Source organism: Diadema antillarum, unplaced genomic scaffold (assembly GCF_040938485.1).
Source record: "Diadema antillarum isolate AM-2024a unplaced genomic scaffold, OU_Dant_1.0 seq00000445_RagTag, whole genome shotgun sequence".
Lineage (NCBI taxonomy): Eukaryota > Metazoa > Echinodermata > Echinoidea > Diadematoida > Diadematidae > Diadema > Diadema antillarum.
Window position 1 is genome coordinate 911496 of NW_027271419.1, and position 18056 is coordinate 929551.

Genomic DNA, 18056 nt, shown 5'->3' on the forward strand with positions numbered 1-18056 from the left:
AAGATTGCATCTTGTGAAATGTCAAAATAGTGCACTTCCTGTCTTTTTTTGAGTGAGTTCCATTTGAACAAACCAAAAGGAACTGAATGACACTTGCTTTCGTGTTGTATGTGATTGTAACAAAGCAAGTTGCTTTCTGTCTTTGAACTTGTTCAATAGAGGAAATATTCATGTTGGTATCCAGGTCGGTCCCAAGCAGCACTAACGTAGTCAAGATGAGGATAAACAGAAAGATATAACTTCTCCTTCACAGAGTTTGAGTAAATTCATGGGGAAATTACGTCTGAGGAAATTTAGGGCACCTGATGCTTTCATTGTTGCTTGGTGAGTCTGGCTGCTCCACTGCGGGCTGTTCTGAATATTAACACCAAGGTACTAGCTTAATCTGCTTCTACTCTTCAAGGGTAATGCCAAGGATGTTGTATGATATACATGTACTGCCTGGGACTCTTTTTCCTGGGGACAATTTCATTCTTGTCACTTGATTTCCTTTGGTGGTACAACAGACAATTATCACCAAATAACCTTGTTGTGCTAAAATGACATTGTCATGAATGTCATTGACAAAAAACAAAAAACAAAAAAAGGACTTTAGTCTTAATCCTGGAGGTGGCTCTTTCCCTATTTCATATCTGAGCTGAATGTTTATGGAGTCGTTTATCTGAGCATAAACCTTATATTTTTTTTTAACCACACATTTACCTTTCCCGGCTCTTAATGCATTATATTCCATAGGAAAATTTAAGTTTTCACCATGGTCACTGGTCATGCTGTTTGTTGTTGTAGATTAATTCAATTTTATGTCTGTGCTTAGTTAATGTTTGGTACTTTAGTGACAGTACTACTTAATAGATCCTACTGTACTACATACTGGCTACAGCTACAGCTGAATATATAGTACATAGTGGAGTACGTCTTCTACAGTCCTAACCTAGCAGTTTCTAGTACTAGGTAGTACTCTAGAACATTACAGCTAACTGTTGATAATGGGCTCTATTTCAGTTGATGAATGCTTGTGTTAACCAGCATTAATCATACTCGACCATGTACAGCTCCTCTTAGAACGATTATTTTCAATCTCATATAGTTGCAGACAAAAATTTTGAATTTTCTATGTCTGATATATTTATCTCAAATCATTACTTTCGTTCATTTTCTTTCATTGAATTTGTGGCAGTGTGCTGTATCATCCACAGAAGGGAAATTCCACTGCCATCTATAGTGTCACATCCTCTATGTATCCAACGTCATGAGTGGCAACGTACTGTTTGCCATGATAGCCCGTCTGAAGGACGGGCTGCCGTTGTCGGCCGCCACGGACCACGATCCCAACAGGAGGGTGCTGGAGAGCAAGAAGTACGCCAAGATACTGTCCAGAAAGGCCGCCCACTTCCCTGACAGATGTTCCATGTTCACTGGTAGCCACTGGCTCTAGTAAGGATAACATGTAGTCTATTATTATTGGTATTGTTTATATATCCTTTGTATTTCATTCTTGTTTAGCAGCAGCAGCAGCAGTAATAGTAGCAGTAGTCCTGGTTGTAGTATTTTATTTGGCAAACTTGCAGACATACAGTAGTGTATATTTGACCCGCTACAACAAAAAGGTCCTAAAGTCGCGCACGGTCGAAGCTGTGAAAATCAAGTTTGAAGTCAGAGCATTAGAATTGGTCAAAACTTACGATTTTCTGATTTTGATACTTTATTGGAGTCGAACATGTCTTCTATCATCTGTCGAAGTTTTGAAGCAAAATGATCAAAGGAAAGATTAAAAAACAGCGTTTTTCCGAGCCATGTTTTTTGGCGTTTCAACAAAGCAGAAACTGGTTCGAAAATTTGGATTGAGCGCCACAGATTCCGCCCCTAACAACGACCAGAGTGATCTCATTGGTCAGTTTGCTGCTTGCTGCTAACCGAAGCGTGAAGGTCGCACACTGCCCAGTCGACTGGTGCGTGCGGGCGGGGTGCGCTATGCTCAGCCGCTTCTCACATCCTGGTCACTGATTGGTTGGTGAGGAGACCGCCGATGCTGATGTGCTTGAATGAACTCTTCGGGGGTTGCTAGGGCTTACCTTCTATTGTCCAGAGATGAAAACTGACTTGCGTGTCCCTTGATCGCGATTGCGTCGAAAGGAAGACTTTTAGGGCGCTTTTCTCGAAACAGTGATTTTCCAGACGTCTCGACATGCTCTCTTTTAAACATCGATATCTCCGCAGCCGATTATTTTTATAAAATGTGTTATATATCAATTTAAAGCAGAAAGATTAGGGGATTACATCATGCAATTTTCAAATAATCGACCTCGCCCGACTTTAGGATCATTTTGTTGTAGCGGGTCACGTATGCTTTATAAAGTGTCAAGAGCAAAATTTGATAGAGTGTGGAGTTTGATAACCAAAGAATGTTTCCCTTTTAGAATCCCAGTAAAGAGATGTTAAATTGCATAATCAACACACATCATTTCCCACCAACATTCAGGAAAGACAGCATTCCATGACTGCATTGACTTGCAGTGTTCAGAAGCAATCAGAATGCAAAATGTCAGCATTTCATAACATATGTTTAAACATAAATTCAAAAGCTGATCAAACGTATGTACTTCAAGGTTGACTAGAAGCATCTTATAAATGCTTCCATTTTTCTCCTCCAAAGCAGAACAAAATTTGTTCAATAATTTGTAACATCAGTATGATGCCCTCTACTTGCTTGCATGATCGTTTATCAGATACGCAAACATGATTCTGTTCATCTGTGTTGTGCATTTATTGCTATATCATTTTTGATAGCGTCATCTCATCTTTGGGTGTGTGTTTTATCACGATGTGCGAGGAGAGCTACCCCAGCGTGCTGGCCTTCTGCTTTTTGGACGAGCTCCAACGAGAGTTCATCTCCAGCTATGACAACAGGAAAGTGGACAGTGTGGTGCGGCCTTACGCCCTCATAGACTTCGGTGAGAGAGGGTGCTCAGTTCCTGAACAGTTGACCAGATTACTAACGGCTATTCAAATCTTAGCACACCATCATAATAGAAGCTGTACCTATAGAAAACTTGACTGAATCAAGCCCAACATAATCTCAACAACTAGAAATGCATGCAAGTTGGATTCCAAGAATTGAATTGTATCAAATGAACCAGTTCATCATTGTATCGCTGGTTTTGTACATATTGTTATAGCAAACTTTAAAGGGATCGTATAGTTTTGGTTGAGACCTAATTTCAGGTTTCTAACATTTTTTGGTGAGATAATGAGAAACCTCTTATGAAATATGAAGGAGCATGTAATTCCATGAGGAATTCAACGTTTATTTGATAAAAATTGGTTTGGAAATGGCTGGGATATCCAAAACAGAGCGATTCTAAGAAAGTGTGGGACCCACACTTTTGTCACGATCGCTTTGTTTTACTTTGTTTTTGGATGTTTCAGCCATGCCAAACCCGATTTTCATCAAATAAACTTTGAATTCCTCTTAAAATGGTATGCTCTGTACTATTTCACAAGTGTTTTCTTGGTATCTCGCAAAAAGTTGAAAGCCCAATTCTCATCTCCACCAATACTGTACTATCCCTTTAAAGGTTCTTGACAGCCAAAAATCTAGGCTGGGACTTGCAAAGCAAGATACAATGAATTCCAGGGTTAAAGTGTATACAATGGGAACTGGTTGATTGAAGAGCTTGTTGCTGCAGTCTCAGAAAACAAAAATATTAATGTGCTCAAAGTTGAGAGAGTTATCAAACCAGATCATTTGTGGTGCACCAATCATCTTGTAACTAGGAGAAGATGTGTTTTTTCCTCCAGTCAACACAGTAATTGTGTCAACATTGTTCGATTTACAACCATACTGTTGAAGTGGTGTGCTGGCTGTTGTAATGATTGTTTTTGACTCTTGTACTTTGGAATTGATTGTATTTTGTTAGATATTATAGAGAATTATTGTCAGAAGGAATGTATGATTACTTTTTCCTTTTATTCATAAAGAAAATATTTGCATTAATATGTCTGACAACATTATCTAATCTCCAGCAAACAGTCCCACCTGTACATGCCCATGTATGCATTTTGTTTTAAGGTCAGAGAATAGAGGGCAGTAATATATTAAACACAAATTTACATGGACTAGGAATGACGGAGTATATTCAGTTGACTTCAAAGAAAGTCCGTCCTCGTTGCAATGCCATAGCAGTTTAGATCACCACAACTAAAAAAAAATGTTTTTCTTTTGAACACTGTATTGTCAATCAGATCGAGTAATACAAAAGACAAAACAGAGATACAACAACACACTGACCCTCAGCAACAGGAAGAAGTTCTCCGACATGACCCTGGAGGTAAAGCTCCGCCCTCCGTACCGGATCAGCATTGAGGATCTCCAGTCGTCATCAAATGCCAACGGTCACACCCCTTTCCACCAGGTCCAAACACATCAGCAAAGCCACCACAGAAATACAGCATTCCATACAGTGAACATTGTGGATGCAGACCCCCATGAACCGAAAAGTAAGCTCCTCTTCTTCTCTTAAAGGGACATAGTCCTGGTAGTATAGAGGGCGCTGTTGATGATACTGTTAGCATTGATACGAAGATTACCGAAGCTGAGCTGTCATCAAGAGTAAAGTGCGTAGGTGTTGCTGAGTAACGTTGCCTTCGTTGTCTTCTCTGCGCATCGCGCATTCTGTAGTAATGCCGGGCTGCGTGCATATGTGCTTCTTATCATGACATCACAAAAGAAGTTTGCTAAAGCTGTCATCCCCCTCAGCCGAATCATGAGCCGAACTGTGATCGGACCACTGACTACAGTGGATCGGACTTCTACGGACTCGTGGAAGTGGGCCAAAGCATAAGCGCTAAAGAGGAGTCGATAGCGTAGGTCTCTATAGGAAACTTGCGTCGTGCGCCCGCGTACGCATTTGACTAAAACACTGGGACCATGCACCTTTAACCAACCAAACATCATAGATCCTCTGTAACCCTTGCTTTGCTGTATTTTACAGGTCGGCATGCACACTGGAGTGCTTTATACACCAATTAGCACAGATGTTTGGAAACTTACTGTCAATGAGTAGAGTTTAGTAGTAGAAGGCTTCCCGGTACACCACATATTTTTTTCTTGGGCATGTGTGTGGGCCACATATACATTGTACCTTCTACTACTAAACATTCTACTACCACGGAAACCTTCAAAAATGTCATCAATGAGTAGAGATTACCTAATCCCCTTAATCTGTATTGTGTCACCGTGGCTTTCTTGTTGGACTGAGGCACATTGCTACACCTGAGAGAGGGCTCGCTAGTCTACAATTAGGGGCAGTTTAGATGGATTCCTGAATGCTGATGCCTAGCAAGTGCCTTAGCACATGGAGGGTTAATCAACATCCATGTATTGCTGATGGAAATGGAGTCTTTCTAGAGCAGATGGGATTCCCTGCATTTGGCATCACATACTAATCAAATTTTTGCATTGCAGTATTATTGCACACAAGAAAACTGACCCCTTGCTATCATTATAAGACTAAAATGTGTATTACTTGGGGGAAAAAAGGGGGGATTCAGTGGAGGGGTGACATTTTATATCTTAATGCAAAGGCTGAAGTCAGTATGAACCTAAATCAAGTACCTACCGACTGTCAAATTGAACCTGAAATGGGATTTTACTTTAAAGCATCTTTTCTCTTCCTCCCGAGGCAGTGATAAAAGGAATAAAGATATTGACGGGTTTTTGTTTTTTAAATCGCTTCTGATACACAAAGAAATAATGTTGTTTTTTGGCGTTTTGTTGTTGTTGTTGTTTTGCTTTTCTTTTCTTTTCTTTTTTCTTTTTCTTTTTTTTTTGCTATGACTCTATTTCACCCACCTGTGATATGTCCAGTTACTGGGTTAATATCATTTGAAGTGTTATTCACGTAAAGCCATGGCTGGCTAATGCTATTAGTAAATCTTAAAATGTACTTGCCTGTCCCTAGCAAGACGTTGATAGGATAGCCAGGATGCCTGTAACATTATTCTTTCAATTACAGTCATATATTTAAAAAAAAAATACTGCCTGAGAAAAATATTTGTGTGAAAGCAGTGAACCAGAGTCAGATAAATGATGACCCAAGAATATAGCAATACGAGGAGTGACAGTGGATCAAGTTTATCCAGTCTTTCATATCAGCAAGCAGTCATTTTTATGTGTGTGTGTGTGTGTCTTAGTGTGTGATGCACTGTGATGCTTTCATCTGTATGTTGAGTTTGAAAAATTTAGTTTTCAACTGTGACTTAACTGTGATATGCCTTTACAGTTATGCTCACCAGATGGCGCTATACAAGAACATTATCAAGAAGGCCAAGTTATACCATTTGTTAGAATTTCATGAACAAAAAATGCAAATATCCAGTCACAGAACAAGTCGAAAGTGATAGAAAATTCATGCCAAAGGTTAAAATGTCAAAGGTTATGTTAAAGGTTAAGTCAAAGGTTATGTCAAAGGTCATGTCAAAGGAGATGTCAAGGTTGATTGGAGGAGTGTCTTTATGCCTTCATACTGAAAACCTTGGGAAGTAATCATTGTTTATTTGTACAATTAGGTTCTTTCCGATATTGGTATTTTTTTTTTCATTTCATTATTTTGTTCATACTCTGTCTACAAAGCTAAACCATGACGGCAGACAGGGGGCAGCACATCACTTTAATACTGTAATTGATTTGAGGAAGGCTTATTCAGAGAGCTGCAATTCATACAAAGGGCATAGGAAGTTTCAGTTTAGCTGAAAGCTGTTTGAATGTTTGTTTTGAATCCATGGTTGATTCTGCTGTAAGTGAATTATCATGATTGATTGGTTTTTGAAGCACTACAAATAAGGAAAATGTATTCTACAAAATACCTATTAAAACTATGGTCCTTACAACCACCAGTCCCACAAATGCACCATTGTTAATAGTAAGCAGCCGTCTTTCTTTTTTTCTTCAAAGTTGAATAAATTTGTGCTTGTCCAAACAAACCACTGAACATGGATATGGACACAACCAATCAATTAGTGCAAAACACTGCTTCAGTACTATTCCATAGGCTATACCACAGTGTACACACATCATAATGAGTTGAAATAAACCATCATTACATTTTGATGTTTTTGATGGTTTTTTTTTTTTTGTGTGTAGGTAGGTAGTTAAAAAAAACAACAACACTTGGATGTCATTCTAAACCCGTTGAGGATGAGTTCTGTGTGTAGGTAGGTAGTTCAAAAAAAAAGAAAAAAAAAAAACACTTGGATGTCATTCTTAACCCGTTGAGGATGAGTTCTGAGTATACTTGGGCAAGTGTCTATGGGAAATGCTTGTTGTAGCAAAATCTGCCCGTCCTCAATGGGTTAATGAGTATGCAGGGTATGTATTATATCAACAATTTCAGGTTAAAGTCTGTAAATTCCTTAGTGATGTACATGGGGGAAGGGGGGGGGGAATGGAGTATTGTGTGTGCAGCTGTGTGCAATGGACAAACAGTGGACAGAGAAGAAGAGAGAGATATTGTATAAATATTTGCAGTCTTTTCATTCTGAAAACCTGGAAGTAGTGATACATTTGAGGAAGGGTGAAAAAGAAAGAGAAAAGAGACTGTCATTTTTTGTTTTTGATTTGCGGCTATGCTGCAAATAGTAACATAAGCAGGCATATTTAAATGTATTTTGTATTTGAGTATACATTGTACATTAATTTTGTGTAAGCACATGAACATTCAACTTCTGCTGTTTTTCTCTATCTATCTGTCCATGTATGTGTAATGTAATATATGTCTGCGTGTTGGGAGGTATATATACAGTATGTTTTGATTGGATGAAGTGAAATTAATAAATTGAAAATATATTGTACATGAAGAAGATGATCCTCAAATTGGCAGTACATTGTTGTAGATTAGGAAATAGAAAGATGGTTGAGAATGCTTAAAACAATGTACAATTCATACATTATGTGAAGATATCTATCAAGAAAATAACAATAGCAAGAGGAAATCAATATCAGTAGTTGCTATTCATTATAGTAGCTTGTGATTCCTCTACTATTTTTTTTTTTGATCCATTCATATCTGATCAGTGCCTACATTTGTTTGCCGGTTTCCAATTAATTTGATACCGGTATTTGCCCAGCTGTGAGGGATCAGCGTTACAGACATTGATGGTTTACTTTGAGCTGTAACTTTGTATCATTATCTACACACACACACACACACACACACACACACACACATACACAAACCTGTGTAGCAAGAAATGTCAAGGATGCAGTTCACACAGGCATAATTTGTGATATGTGAAAGTGATGAAGGAGATCTGTGCAACGTGTCCAGTGTGTCTCATTTCTGTACCTCTGAAGGGACAGAGATAGGAATATATTCAGTTTCCAATATATTTCATGCACCTAAACAGGTGGAATTAGCCTGCATCATTGCACATTTGGTAAGAGTAAATTTGAATTAGTTTCTGCAATTGCTAATCATCCTAAATGTATTGTTAAAAATTTACTTTTTTATGCTGAGAGCATTTTGCCTGTAGTCGTATTGTTTGTGGATGTTCACTTTTCTCTCTATTTATAGTTTTAAACTCAAGAGGGTGATTTTATGATAGTGCCATGTGTTTCAGTTGTTCTAAGAGCATTCTATATACAATTGTAGTTGTGTAATTTCCTGTTTTCAATGTCTTGATTTTGTTTAACTGGATAATATAGGGTTATTATATTACTTCTTGGTTGAAGCTGCCAGATTGTGGGTATGTGTAGTAAATTTAGTCCACAAGTTTTGACCAGACACTATTAGTTTGTTCTTAATGCACTGTGAATTAAAATGTATGATTTTGAAATGTGGCAACTGCTGTTGGAGGAATTTGTGTACAGGTTTCTGAAATATTCAAAACTCTGGTCTCAGTAGTAGGCTGTTGATGTTCACATGAGCTAAAATTTCCATCTCGCTCTCTGTGAGAACATTCATACAATGGGAGAAATACATTTACTTAGAGGAAGGCTGAATTATTGTTATGTTGGGCATTTCATACAATGTATATCATTAATGTTCATGTTTTCTCCCTTTTGCTCTGTTTAGTTTTGTTGTTGAAGATGAGGGATGAGGCTTTGAGAGCATGTGATTTCGCATGCTACAATGTGTCAGATTGCTGTCATGCTGATTGCTATGCTGATTGCTATGCAAATTATCATTTTTTTTTAATGTAGTTCTTCAAATGCATTTATTTTTGTTAGAAGTGAAGGTGGATCTTTCACATGAATAGTTTTGTCAAGTATGGCAGTAGTGTCAACAACAATCCTGTCAAAACCTTTCCCTTCTCTCTTATGTGGCGATGTGAATCGGTCCCCGGTTTTTTTGTTTTGTTTTTTATTTCTTTTACTGCCATACAGCTTCTGTCGGTTATTGCACATGTCTAACAAATTCTGCATGTTTTTATAAATGTAACATCAATACTTCCGGAAAAGAACAGTATCTTTATAGTCTATATTCTCTGTTCTTTCCCACTACTGTTCACAGATTTTACGAGACCATTCAACACACTAGACTGGATGGCGAAGCTACTACTTGTTTTGTCAATACTTTGTGGCACGTTAAATCTGTCACGAATTATTCTAGTATTGACATTTGGTGCCAAAGCGGTGAGTATATAACTCAAAGACTTGTGTTCCTTGTAGGAAGAGTTACCACAAAGTAGTATTTTTTATCTACAGGGTACATTGTACAAAAGAGGACAAGCAAAATATATATCAATTCCATTTCACCTTTTTTTTTTTTGTAGTCTCAAAGAAAATACATGAATACAATGCTTGATAGGGACACTTTTTTCCTGTTCCTCCTATACATCTGCATGTAGATTCTTAATAGTGTTAATATTCCTCTTTTCCATGTAACACTGGTTTAACCCTTAATGTGCCAACTCATCTTTTAGTCAATGCCAATGTGCTGATCCTTCAGAACCAGCTCTCTGGGGAGAATCGAGATGAATGAGATTAATTGTCCAGTGGAAAAAAAAAAATCTGGCAGGCAGACAAATGTAACTTGGATGCTTTCTGTTTCCCACAACAATGGAATCAGTCATGCAGGCAATAGATCATCAATAGTCATAAAATCATACTTTTGAAGCAGGTTTAAAGTTATGCCAAACTTACGAAACGTACCAAACTGTGACTGGATGTTGATTACAAGAAAGACACATCTCACTCTGTCATTTGTGTGTATTAAAACATGAATGTGGCATCACAACTGATTGACAGATTGTCTTTTATTAACATAAATAAACACTGATTAGTCAATGCTTTAATAGTAGCCATGATAGAAATCATGGCCATACATACTCATTTTGAACTCCAGCCAACTGTCAGGTTTCATATCCACCAGACTACCGAGCTTCCACCCACAGCCAGTTATGGTTTCGATCTCTTATAGCAGCGGTTACTTTATATTTATTAAAATCAGTGATTCTTTCTTGAAGTTTTTATTTACGTCAGTGAAGGGAAATGTATCAATCAGTTAGAATAGAAATAACTCGACAAAAGAATCATTCATTTGAATAAATGTGGCATGTAAAGTGTCAAGAATAACTCCATGCTGCATTGCATGTTCTTGTGATGATTGATAGAAAGTGTACATTTTGAAAAATTATCGCAAGCCATACATAACATGGTGAAAGGTGTTGATGAATATTTGTGCATGAAAATTATTGCCAAGTAATTTGTTCTTTTTTGCCTTTTTTTCCAGTACGAGCCAGAGGAGCAGGTCATTGTCATCAAGGCCATGCTGACGCTCCTCGTGTCATCGCTGCTCTGCTACCGCCAGGCCTTCACTCTCTGGGAGACGGTGGCCAAACGTTCCCCCCGCGAGGTGGCCGTCTGCGCCCTCATCATCCTCTGCAACCTCTACCTCTACCACCTCTACTGGCGATTCCTCTTCACCGTCGCCTTCCACTCGCTCATCGCTGTTGCCGTCACGATAAAGTTGAGGGCGGGCTCCTTCGAGTGGAAACTTCCGCACTACACAGTATGAGAGGGAGAGAGAGAGAGGCCATAGACAACATGTATGGAGAGATACAAACATATTTTTACCAAGAATTCCAATTTATATTTTATGCAGTTGGTAGAGTTTCAAGTGTAGAAAAGAGCAAGACTCTTTATGTAGGAGCATGTACACCTAGTCTAGGTTTCAGCCTGTAATGCGTTGCATTCTGTGATGGCCTTCCAACAATTATTTTTTTCTTTTCACAGGAAATTGTTTCAGAGCAAAATCATTTCATCTGTATATGACCATGATAAAGCAAGATGCCATTTTTTAAAATTGTTGAGGTGTTGCAAAGCACAGGCACATCTCCCATATTTTGTCTATACTGCAATAAGTATGGTAAGAAATTGGGACAGAATGTATTATAGTTGACTTGTATATGAAAGGCATGGTTAGCCCTATGTGTGCTTAGACTCTTAGTTTCACTTGCCAAGCTTTTTTTTTTTTTCATCAGCATTAAGTAATCCATCCAAACTTGGCCTAGTTGTAGATTTGCAAGCCCACTCAGATGTAGCAATGTGCCTCAGTCCATCAGGAAGGCCATGGTGCCACAATAGGGATCAGGGAGATTATCTTTGCTCATTGACAGTCAGTTTAGTCAGCAAATTAATTGGGATTAGAAATTATCTGAGATTGGTTAGATAATAATCATAATGAGGAGGACGTGGAATCCCTGTGATTATTTTTTTTTTCTGGATTCAGTCATCACTGTAAGACATTAATGAGGGACAGTGAAAGAGTTTGAGCCAAAAATATGTTGGGATTTTTCAAAAGGGATTGTGGTTCTGATAGTGGTGAATGTAGCCTGTAAAGATTTTGTTACCCTGAATTTCTTTACACTATAATACGCAGGGACACTGCTAGCGTGGTTTCTGATTATTGTGTGCACACTGTAATGGGTGCAGGATGCTACGAGCAGACCTCTTCAACCATTCTGAATTTGGAGAAAAGAATCTGAATTGTCACCATTCCCAGCTCTTGTTTCAGTAGGAATTCCCTGTTTTCTGGATAAATTTACAACACAGTCCCTATGTGAACTGCTCTTTCTTTTCCTATTTTTGAGTCAGTTCATCCCTATTTTTCATTCGGAAAGGTTGGGAGGTCTGTACATGCGTCATACAGCAGGGCCCTGTTGCATAAAAGTTTGGATCAAACACAAGTCAGAAAATGAAACATAAGTCTCTGAATACTAAGTTCTGATTGGCTGATACCTGACTTATGTTTGATTTTCTGACTTATGTTTGATCGCATCTTTTTGTGCAACAGTTCCCAGGTCTTCCAGTTAGTCATCTCTCTTGATTTGGGGCCTATCAGAGTGTACTTCTGAAAATTATTGTCTGTTGGCCTTGGGGAAAGTGTTAGATATCGACTACCTATGCTAAAACTTTATCTTGCCCTCAATTTAGTCTAAAACATTCTTCCAAAAGATTTCCTGCAGTTAAAAACTTGCAATTTTAAAAACACAGGTGCACCAGACACAAAAATATAACACTCTAAGGATATTCATTCAGTTAACTATTGAAATATGTGTCTTGTGTAATACCATAGTATCTGTCCTGTTGAATGAAACACCCATTGTAATGGTGATGACAAAATGGAAGCAAGCAGACCCCTCTTGTCTGGGAATCAAATATGTTTTGCAATCAACATTCAAGACCATGTTTTTAAAGTACCATTGCATCCACAAAGTTCACTTCATTTAAAGCAATTGCTGTATATATTTATTTTCACAGCTCATTGCGAGAGATAAAGATAACTTTCGTCTCATTTTACTTCATTAACTATAGGAGGATTTCTGTGTTTGAAAGTAGTAAAATTTTCTTGGTTCTGTTGTATATGGAAGTAAAAAGGTTTTACAACAACAAGGTCCACTACTGCTACCACTTGATATTTCCCACATTTCTATATGAAAGTTTTATTAGGTGAAGAAGCCACTATTGTTCTCTTTTTAAAAAGCATAGTTGCCTGTTTTGAATGCTGTAGCCTTGAATGAGGGGGATGTTAATTGGATATGAAAATTTTGATTAAGAATCTAGCAATTACATGAAAATTGTGGTCTTTCTAATTACAGGGGCAGATCCAGGAATTCCATAAAGGGGAGGCGCCTTTACAAAATTATGGGGGGCGCACGCGCCCCCCCCCCCATTTTATCTTTTTATTTCTTTTGCTTTAACAAAAATTAAAGAGGGGACGCGCACCCTCTTGATCCGCCACTGTAATTAAGCCTTGATTTACATGTAATTTTTTATGAGCGTAGGCTGAGTGACTTAAAGCAAAATTTCTCTACCTACATGATATCTCTGATTTTATTGTAAAATCAGAGCATATGGCATATACATAAAGAAATAGTTTTGTCACAGTGTGTGAGATCATCAATCAAGCCTCATGATATTTGGCCTAGTAATTGCTTCCTTCATCTTCATTGCCCATGGGAAAACAAACTAAAAATGTTGAAAACTGAAAATCTGTTTGTGTAAATGTAAGCTTGATTTTTACATTGTACAGTGCACTTCTGTTATAATTATTAAACATGGTTATGACAAAATTTCAGATACAACAAAGTAAAATTCAGGACCCAAATTTATCATCTATACATGTTTATGCACTTTATTTGTTTGGTTATAATGAAATGTCAATATTATGAAAGAAAACTGTCCGTCCCAAGGACTACATTATAATGGGAGTTGCTTTTAAAACAGATTCAAAATTTTACTGCAACTATGGCTGAAAGTGAGACAACTCAATGATCAGATGTTTTTTTTTTCTTTGGTGCCTTGAAAATGTATTTTGATGCTTTGTTTTACTTTTTTGCTAAGGAAGAGCAATCATGATAATCTTTGAAGAAACATTGTGTACATGTCCATGAAAACACTGACTGCAGCCAGTAACATTGTCTGCATCAGTAGCATGTTGTTTCAAGACTAAAACATTACTTTAAATATTTCAGTATGAAAAGCTAGAACTGGAAGAATGTTATAGATATTCCTTTAGTCACATAAGGCGTTTTCACATCAGCCCGAAAAAATCCAAGCTCGAGATATTTTTTAACTTCCCAAGTCAGAAAATAGCGCGCTATTTCGAAACATCGGGCTGATGTGAAAACGCCTATAGATGTATGTATAAATTTTCACAGTCTTATGTGAAAAACAAAGAACATGAAACCAAAGACAGTAATTCCTTCCTTGTGATAACATGCATGTTTGAATTGTTATGTTCTCAGTTGCTTTGCAGAAAACTAGTGAGTTTTGTATAACAAAGTTGTATGCATTTGATAGCCTATATAGGTGATTTAAAAGATGAGGTTGTCTATTATATTATCTCAAATTAATGTTTTTGAAACCTCATGATGATGATCTTGCTGCTGGCTAATACAGTATTGACTGTTATAGAGATATTGTTTGAAAAAAAAAAGAACAATAACAAACACACTGATTTGTATCCAACCTGTAGTATGTAATGCCTAAGCCTTTCTCGCTCTGGTTTGTGATCTTTGAGGATGTGTTAAAAAACAATTAATGAACAAATTTACTCACTTTTGTTGACATTGGTGCTTTCCAGCTGCAAGCAATTGTAATACATGTACAATGTACCACTCGTTTAAAATTATACATGTATGTGAACAGAAGATAGTTGTAATATATGCTGTTTTGAAAGACAGCTGTTGAAATACAAGTTAGAAATAAAAATGTATGGACCCATTTCATTCATTCAAGGTTGTACTTTAGTAATGTTTTTACATTATTTTTTTTTCCTATGAAAGATTTTGGGTTTTTCGTATTTGATCTTCTCATGTTTCCCTTCTCATTTCCTCCGCTATCTCTTTCCACACATATTCTTGGTCGTGAGCTCTCATTGTGTTTGATGCTGTAACTTTGATCGAATGGAATTGATGTTGACTACTTTAGTACAATGTATACTGCTAACTACTGCTGTTACTACTTCTACTACTACTACTCCTCCTACTACTACTACTACTACTACTACTTCTACTACTACTACTACTACTACTACTACTACTATGACTACTACTTCTACTTCTACTACTACTACTAGTACTGTATCTTCTACACACCTACTACTATTACTAATACTACTACCACTACTACTACTACTATACTACTTCTACTGTTACTACATGTACTATATTACAACAGCTGCTACTACTACTGTCAGTGTGTTATCAGACAAGCTTTACATGAATTATGCATTTAAATGTATGTGTGATTGTATTTAGGTGCCTGTCTTGTATCTGTGTTTGTTTGTGTGTGTGTGTGTGTGTGTGTGTGTTGGTGCCTGCATAAGCGCGTACGTGATAGGAGGGATGGGGAGAATGAGAGACCAAAATTTGTGTGTGTGTTTGTGTGTGTGTGTATGTGTGTGTGTGTTTGTGTGTATGTGAGAGAGAGGAGAAAAGGAGAGAGGAAGAGAGAAAGAACTGGTGGAGTAGGGATATAAGCATACAGGAGTCATGACACCAAATATCTGTCGCAGAGACACGACTAGGCATCCTTCCCTGAGACGCTGGGTACAGCAATACCAATTTGTACACATCTGCGCCCCAAAACGAGATAATCCCACAACTTGTCAAAAATGTCAAAATTCCTAATCGACTGGTTTATCAGCCCTAGGCTGGGAATTCAGACCCGTTGCAATCTTTCCAGAAAAAAGAAAAAGTTTTTACGTGTATTCAAGGTTAATCGATCAGTGATGGTATACATGAAACTATGGTTGTATTTTTTTTAAATCATGATCATGGTTACAGGCCTACTGACAAATGTTGGAGAATACAGCCCACATTTTCGAGCGTGGTTAAGAAACAAACTTTTTCTTTAACGCATGAGGTTTTCCTTTCGTTTGACAAATTTCAAATACATTGTACAGTGGTTAACATATCCTGCAAGTGACACAATAGACTAAAAAGAAAAGTTAAAAAGAAACACAATATTGCAAGATGCTGTCAAATGCATGTTATATTCAGCATCATATAACTTTTTATCGAGAAAAAAAATCATAGAGATAATTTCAAGTATAGATAATGAATTCTGTATAGGCCTATGGTCATCGGCTACATTACATTGTCTGTGTGTTTCAGTCCATTGCTTGACGCAAAGCGCTCACAGGAGTTTAGAGCCCGAATCAAAATCCACGTACAAATGTGTTGACAATGGAGAGCTCGTTCACCAGTTCAACCCGATTTGGTTGTACTAAACATAATTATGCATCATATACTTCTTGTTTTGCGTTGCTTTTACTCCTGTAGGACCCCATGGAAGATCCGAACAAAATCATTATAATAATGAATCTGAAATGGGCAATCTATTCGTTTTGTAATTTTTGATTACTCTATTATGCTTTAAGTTTTCTTTGTATTTTTTAATGTGAAATGGAAAATAGACAAACAAACAAATAAACAAACAAGCTCCTGCAGTCCGAAATTGTGGCATGCATATGAAGTACGTATGTATATGCAATGGGACTATTAACAGTAACCTCCTCATAGGAGCTAACACTTTCAATTCTTATTCGTTTTATTGGTTCCAGAGAGAGGTTGCTTTCTTCATAAGGTTTATTCGATGAAAATATGGCGGATAGGCCTAAATTTGACATGTACGATGTTATTCTGAATGTCTGAAAAAATGTTAAAGTAGGACAGATGGCACTGCTCCACGTCGGTTTAGATAAACATAAAGGACTATACCCTTCCTACGTTAAATTCTCTTCAGTTCCTGCAATTTTCCCGCAACTGCAGAGTTTTGTTTTACTGTGCTACGTACTAGTTTGGTCAACATTTTGAACCTTGATAATAATCAAAGATCTGTACACTGAGACTACTACAATGACCGCTGTCACATCATTCATACCTTCCAACCAGCTCGTTGACTTACCGCTAGTCTTGCTAAAAGACGTGAAAATCGCTCATCAGAATGTATCAGAACTGCAGGATGGGACAGAAGCATCAATACCGATGGTCTAGATTACTGAGTTTGCCTCAAACTTGTCCCCACAAAGGTCATAGACTCTTATCCATCAACGGGTGTAAACGTACACCTTTACAGATATTATCTTGTCAAAATAGTCTTATATTGCCTAATTTATAATGTATCCTATCACCATATGGGTGATTACCATGAGCTCATCCAAGATTTTGTCCGTTAACCATTCTATTGTCTTGACTCTACACATAGTGAACTTTGTGGTAATGCATTTTAATTGATTGTTATATACAGACGTTTCATGACCTGATCATTTTGTATTGTTCATTTCTCTGGATATGGCTACCGTACAGCTGTTTTTCGTGTTATGTTAATATTTCGTTTGCATTGCATATTCACTTCTGAATATAGGTGAGTACAAGCAACAAAATAAAATGTCAAACCAGCCTTACATGAAGACTAGAAATGAACGAGGGAATTGACCGTTTCTCCCGCGCTTTCTTTCATCAAATTTTACCTCGCAAGTGGCGCCTTCGTCACCTCCCCAACGTGGAAGCTGAAGTGAAGGCGTTGTTTGGCTGTACCAGCTGGAGAAATGGTCCTCCAGCCCATTGTGTGTCCCCCTATTCCCCCTTGATGGCCCAGGATTATGGAGTGTGCGTCGTGTTTATAGTCTATGGATGTGTATCTATAAAGCGTCCTCGTATTGTGTATGATATATTTGCTCTTCAATACATTCTCACTCCACCTTCCCCCCCCCCCCAAAAAAAAAAAATGAATAAATAAATAAATAAGTGACATAAAATGAAATAAAATAAAAAAATGATATTCCACAATCAATTTGACTACCAATTGGCATGCATGCCTTGAATTTCTGTCGTTTAAGTTCACTGCGCTGAAACGTAATAGGCCAACAATGAGAAATGTTCCCACAGGCTCACATTACAAGGCTATTTGTTTAAGATATGTCGTTGTGCCTTTGCTTCCCAAACATACCTGTAGAATGAAATCCAGTAGTAGCATTTCTATTCATTATTACATGCCCTCTTCAAATACAAAATAGATAATAATAAGCAACTCTGTGTAAATCAAGTCA

At 37.5% G+C, this 18056-nt stretch overlaps 1 protein-coding gene across 1 annotated transcript; it reads left to right on the top strand.

The window, feature by feature from the left end:
* Positions 1 to 1185: 1185 nt before the first annotated feature.
* Positions 1186 to 11015, top strand: LOC139732712 (vesicle-trafficking protein SEC22a-like). The gene is made up of 5 exons (XM_071643565.1): positions 1186 to 1434; positions 2788 to 2951; positions 4243 to 4497; positions 9510 to 9631; positions 10731 to 11015. The coding sequence occupies exons 1-5, from the start codon at positions 1250 to 1252 to the stop codon at positions 11013 to 11015; spliced, it is 1011 nt and encodes a 336-aa protein (XP_071499666.1). The 5' UTR covers positions 1186 to 1249.
* Positions 11016 to 18056: the final 7041 nt, after the last annotated feature.